At 51.0% G+C, this 5,685-nt stretch overlaps 1 protein-coding gene across 1 annotated transcript; it reads right to left on the bottom strand.

Moving 5' to 3' along the window:
- Positions 1-1,445: 1,445 nt before the first annotated feature.
- NEFM (neurofilament medium chain) lies at positions 1,446-5,478 on the bottom strand. Its single transcript, XM_035562780.1, has 3 exons — positions 4,417-5,478; positions 4,053-4,177; positions 1,446-2,814 (listed from the first exon to the last, which is right to left on the bottom strand). Exons 1-3 carry the CDS (start codon positions 5,476-5,478, stop codon positions 1,446-1,448), a joined length of 2,556 nt encoding a protein of 851 aa, XP_035418673.1.
- Between the last annotated feature and the right edge of the window lie 207 nt (positions 5,479-5,685).

The following is a 5,685-nucleotide window of genomic DNA, read 5'->3' as shown; positions in this document are numbered from 1 at the left end:
TTGGAAGGCTTATGCAAAGCATGGATTTTGATCAGACCCTCTATTAGTCAACAGCTTTCAGAACAGTTCATATGCCAAACCCAGGCAGCTGAACAAAAAAAAGATTTGCATTTCTTTGCTATTTATGGCACGTAAAGCAGTAGAAGTGGTCTTTGTTATCCTTTTAAAATGCAATTGAAATAAACACAATCTTAATCCTAGAATAAGACATTATTTCCCTAAACTAGAGTCAGGGCCCTCCTCTTTTTCCATTTGTGTCAGCTATCTCCATTTAATTTCCATGTATTGGGATCTTAAAGGGCCCTTTTACCTGGCTTTCTTCTTAATGAAGCCAACCTGCAAATGGTGGTAGACATAGGCCAGCATTTAGAAGGGCTTTCTATTGGAAATGATAAAAAAAATGCTTTAATTTGATTTTATTTCTCAGTCATACCAGGTGTAATCTGAACTCTACTTAGCCTCAGTTCAGGCTCTGGAACGGTTTCCTTTCTACAGTTCAGACACTGCTCAGACAACCAGTGTTAGCAGCACATAGCTTAGAGACCCCTTCCTCTATTAGCAAGAGGGACTGCAACCCCTCCAAGCACCAGAAGGCCAACCCATAGAATAGATCCCACTTTACTCTAGAAACCAGGGCATATGGCTCATGTTTGCTTAAACCAGCTTAAGTATTAGCATTACTTAATTATGCTACAGGAAATTTGTTATCTTAATGAGGAAATGCAGAGAAGGAAAAGCTCAAGCGCCTTTTCAACCCCCACCACCCTGTTGGTCAGTACAAATACCTTATTTCAGGGAGGGATTTGAGTTCGAAGAGAATCACCAGACAAGGCATGTTTTCAGTATTGACCTTTATTGAGCAAGAACTGCTGTGACGGTTTTACATCAAACAACAAAAGGCTGCGTACTGTGCATGTCGACTAGGTTCTCCCATGAGCAAAAGTCCACCCTAATTGCACCAGTGAGGTAAACATAATTATTTATAAGTAGCTTTTTTTTTTTTTTTTTTAAGGCTAGGAGAGTTCTGGTTCTCATGAATATTCTAGTACTGTTTTCTGTTTGTTTTTGGCTCAGTTGGTTCTTTGCATAATACATCTTAAGTCGTTCCTCAGATATGTCCCTCCAACAGCTCAGGAAATTCAAAAGCTTCCTTTGCACATTTCATCTCATGCATTATTATTAGTATTTTTTTTTAATTTTTATTTTTTTAGTTCCCCAAGCTCTGTGGAGGGAGTACATCTTGAGCCTGCATGCATTCCCCCCCCTCCCCTATATTGCACAAAAAAGTAAAATACTGTGTGTCTGGAGCCTCCATGAGAGAACCCATTCTGCTTTAAAGCCGTCACTCACATGCATTTTGCAGCTGTCATATGGCTTAACCTTTTGCACCGACCCAAGCTCTTTAATTTTTTTTTTTTTTTTAGTTTAGCTATAATTTATTTAATTCACTCTTTAATCTCTTTTACTACAGCATGTGAAGTAACTTTCTCCACTTTCTTGGTGGACACTAATTTCTCCTCAAAGCTTTCTTCATGTTCCTCTACCTTCTGAGTGACTGTCACAGACTTTGTGATGTATGTGGTTGTACTGTCCCCTCCTTCACTAATGATTTTCTCTGCTTTTTTGGTTACCACGATTTTCTCACCCTTATCGTCAACTGGGCTCACGTCTAGGCCATTGGTGACCACCCCCTTGTCTTCCTCCTCCTCTTTGGATTCCTCCTCCTTCTTTTCCTCCACCTCACCATTCACTGCAATGTCTTCTTTCCTGGACTCCTTGGAGGCCTCAACCTCTGCGCTAACTTTTGTTACCTTCGTGACGGTGACGGTCTCCTCCACCATGGCCTTTTCGTCTTTGACTGGGGAAGCTGGCTTCTCCGGAGAGCGGGGCTTCTCTGGGGTCGCTGGCTTTTCTGGAGAGCGGGGCTTCTCAGGGGTTACTGGTTTTTCTGGAGACCGGGGCTTCTCCGGGCTCGCCGGCTTCTCCGGGGTCACTGCTTTCTCTGGGGTCACTGCTTTCTCCGGGGTCGCGGGCTTCTCTGGGCTTGCAGGCTTTTCTGGGCTTGCAGGCTTCTCCGGTGTTGCGGGCTTCTCCGGAGAGGTTACCTTTGGTGTGGCTGGCTTCTCTGGAGATGCTGCTTTCTCTTCCTCCTTGGCTGCCTTCTCAGCACCTTTCTCCACTTTCTGTTCCTTTCCTGCTTCTGCAGCAGGTTCTTTCTGGACTCCCTTGGCCGGCTCGGTTACAGGGGATTTAGGGGGGGATTTAGGGGGTGACTTTGCGGGAGGTGTTTTGACCTTCTCGACCTTCGCTCCTACCTCTTCAGCTTTGCCCTTGGCCTCAGCTTCTTCCTCAGCCTCCTCCCCTTCTTCCTTTTCCTCTATCTCTTCTTTTTCAGAGCCTCCTTCTTCTGCTGCATCAGATTTCGCAGCTTCTTCCTCCTCTGCCTCTTCCTCCTTCTCTTCTTCCTCAGGTGCAGCTGCCTGTTCTGCGGCCGCCTTCTCAGAAACAACTTCTTCCTCTGCAGCTTCTTCTGCCTTTTCCTCCTCCTGTTCTTCTTTCTGGGCCTTCGCTGCCATTTCTTCTGCAATAGCTGCTAGGGCATCTTCCATTTCAGACTTCTCATCCTCTACTTTTGTCTCTTCAATGATTTCTTCTACGAATTTGTGCTGGACCTTCAGCTTTGGTGGTTCGATTTTTGTTTTCTGTATTTTAGTTGATGCTATTGTGACAGATGGTTGTCTGTGTGTGAATATGGGCCCAGTAATGCTTCCAGAGAAGGCACTGAATCTTGTCTCTTCACCCTCCAGCAGCTTCCTAAAGGAGTCAGGAGGAAGAAAACCAGTGAGCACAGAAACCCAACATAAGGGACAGCTATTAGAATATCTCCCTCTGTCAGCACAATGAAAACAGTTTTGTAGAATATGCTAGAGCTGATCAGCATAATCCATGGCTCACAGCCTGAGTTCTGCTTTCCTCAAATCAGCTCTTCCAATAAATTCATATTCAGCAAGCACCTTCTGGCTTGCTTTGCATGTGGCATACATACCACCTATGGCAGATCGGCTGCAATTCATCTTTACCATCAGAAACTCAAACTGATTAGCTTCCTGGGCTGGATTATGACTCAGGTGAACTGAGAACTGAATGCAGCCAAAGGTCCCGAATTGAATATTGTCACTGAGACTTTCAAAGCCAGCTAGAGCACGGCTCTAGTGCAATAGTCTGGGCATCCACCCTTCTTGTGTGGCTTTGAAAATAGAAGGCTTCAGAGACTTTGGTTCATTCAAGTGATCTTTGGCAGCAAACAGCTATAGACCCTAGGGAACCTGTGTTTGTCTGAACAGCCTCAGGAATTTAAAGGGACTTGAGGATGCTTTCTATTTTGACTTTTCTTGTATTCAAAGGCATGATTTTCATCTAAGCCTGTGACCCAGAAAAATCAGTGGTTCTGATTAGAGTTCTGAAGTGATGCAAAGGAGCCTAAAAAAATTCTGCCAGGTGATGGCAATAGCAAGCAGTTTTCCTGCTCTAGATTAGAGTGGATGGCAGAGGAAAGTTGAGCAAGAAAAGCAAAAGTGTTTGTGACAAGCAGATTCAGTCCCTGCCTGAAACTGTGATCAAGCAAGCACACCGTCTCTCTCAAGTGATAAAAGGGAATTCAAATGACAAGCACCACTTGCTTGGCATATGCAAAGCAAGCAGGAGTTAAAAATAAGCTTGTCTTTTGCTTCGTCTTCTGCTTTTGTAAACAAGGGCAGAATGCAGCACCAGGGTGCCACTGCACTGAGTCACGCCATCCCAGTGCCACTGAGCACACTGGGAGCTTCGCCACTCATTACCAGCGAGCTGGTCCCCAGTGAGCTCTGCCTCCTTACTGCAGCCCTTCCAGGGTCTGCCTAGATTTGGAGAGGCTTGCAGTAATTTAGTCAAGCTCTAATTTGAGTTGTGTTCACTGCATGCAGCTATTTCTCATCCATGGTACGGCTTCTCAGAGCAGCAGCATCTGCAGTGCTATTAATATTCCAGACATGTCTGCAACAACCCTACTGTACCTGTACGCAGCAATTTCAATATCCAGGGCCATCTTGACATTGAGGAGATCCTGGTATTCCCTCAGGTGACGTGCCATTTCCCACTTTGTTCCCCTAAGCTCATTTTCCAGCTGATGAATTGTGTCCTGCAGCGGAGACAAGAAAGCCCCTGTGACAAAGCCACACACACGGAGAGCACAAGAAGTTGGGGACTGACTTTCAGAAATGCGCCGACGGCGAGTGCCAGGCTCGGGGCAGCAGGACCCCAGATCCCACAGACCCCCCCTCCCCAGCTCCCCCCGGCCCAGCACCATGCTCAGCACCCAGAAGGGGGCTCTATCTCCCCACAACACCCCCACCCCGCCATTCCCAGCCCCCCCGGCACCTGGTAGGTGGTGAGGTCGTTGTTGTGGCGCTCCTCGATGTCGCTCAGCTGCCTCTCCAGTGACTCCTTGGTGCCGCGCACCGACTCCAGCTCGATGCTCTTGGACTGCAGCTGCCTCCGGTACTCGGCGATCTCCTCCTTGGCAGAGCGGATGGCCTCCTTGTTCTGCTCAGCTGCCTCTGTCAGCTTGGCATAGCGGCACTTGAACCACTCCTCGGCCTGGTGCATGTTGTGGTCGGACTGGCACTCCAGCTGGGCGCGGATCTCCTTCAGTGCTGTGGTGAGGTCGGTCTTCAGGTAGTCCTTCCTCTCCACCGTGGCGTGGGATGCCTGCAGCTGCGCCAGCAGCTCAGCCACCTCCTCCTCATGGTTGCCCCTCAGGAAGGCCACCTCGTCCTGCAGCGACTGCACCTTCTTGTCCAGCTCCGCCCGCATGAGCGAGGCCTCCTCCATCTCCTTGCGCAGGGCGCGGATGGTGGCCTCTGTCTCATCACGCAGCCTCGCCTCGTCCTCGAAGCGCTCCCGCAGGCGCTGGATGTCCTCCTCGATGTGCTCCGAGTCCAGCTGGATCTGCGCCTTCTCGTGGCTCACCTGCTCCAGGGCTCCTCGCAGCTCCCTCAGCTCCTGCTCATAGGCATCACCCAGCTGCGCCCTGCCGGCGTGCTTCTGCCGCAGGGCCGCCAGCTCCGCTTCGATCTCCTTGTTCTGCTGCTCCAGGTAGTGCACCTTCTCGATGTAGCCGGCAAAGCGGTCATTGAGCCCCTGCAGCTGCTCCTTCTCGTTGGAGCGGCTCAGCTTCAGCTCGGCCGCCCCGTTGAGCAGCGACGACTGGCTCACGTCGAGGCTGTCAGCGGAGCTCAGCACCGTGGAGCCGTAGGGGCCTCGGGGGGCTCCGAGGTTGGGGCGCTTGTAGGAGGACGACACGGTGCTGCCGGAGCCCCTCGACCACGACTGCGAGCGAAAGCCGCTGGACGGGGAGGCGCTGGCACGGCTGTAGGTGGCCCGGGTCTCGGTCACCCGCCGGTACGAGGGGTTGCCCAAGGGCTCCATCGTGTAGCTCATGGCTGGGGACACTCCGGGGGCAGCACGGCGCTGCTCCGCCGCCCGCCGCCCCTTATAAAGCCCCGGCGGCACAACGTGGCCGGGGGGGCGGCCTCCCCCCGGCCCTTCCCCTGCTCCGCCTCCCCGGCTCCTCCCCTCCCTCCCTTGCCTCCCCCACTGCCCCGGCTCCCCCCTTCCCTCCCCGGCTCCCCCCTTCGCTCCCCGGCC

Source organism: Cygnus atratus, chromosome 27 (genome assembly GCF_013377495.2).
Source record: "Cygnus atratus isolate AKBS03 ecotype Queensland, Australia chromosome 27, CAtr_DNAZoo_HiC_assembly, whole genome shotgun sequence".
NCBI lineage: Eukaryota > Metazoa > Chordata > Aves > Anseriformes > Anatidae > Cygnus > Cygnus atratus.
The sequence above is the reverse complement of the archived record's forward strand: the minus strand, read 5'-3'. Positions and strand labels throughout refer to the sequence as shown.

Coding starts and splice junctions, on each gene's coding strand:
- NEFM (XM_035562780.1), bottom strand. CDS start 5,478: ATGAGCTACACGATGGAGCCCTTGGGCAACCCCTCGTACCGGCGGGTG. Junction 4,178..4,416: donor ACGACCTCACCACCTACCAG/GTGCCGGGGGGG, acceptor TCTCCGCTGCAG/GACACAATTCATCAGCTGGA. Junction 2,815..4,052: donor ATTGAAATTGCTGCGTACAG/GTACAGTAGGGT, acceptor TGACTCCTTTAG/GAAGCTGCTGGAGGGTGAAG.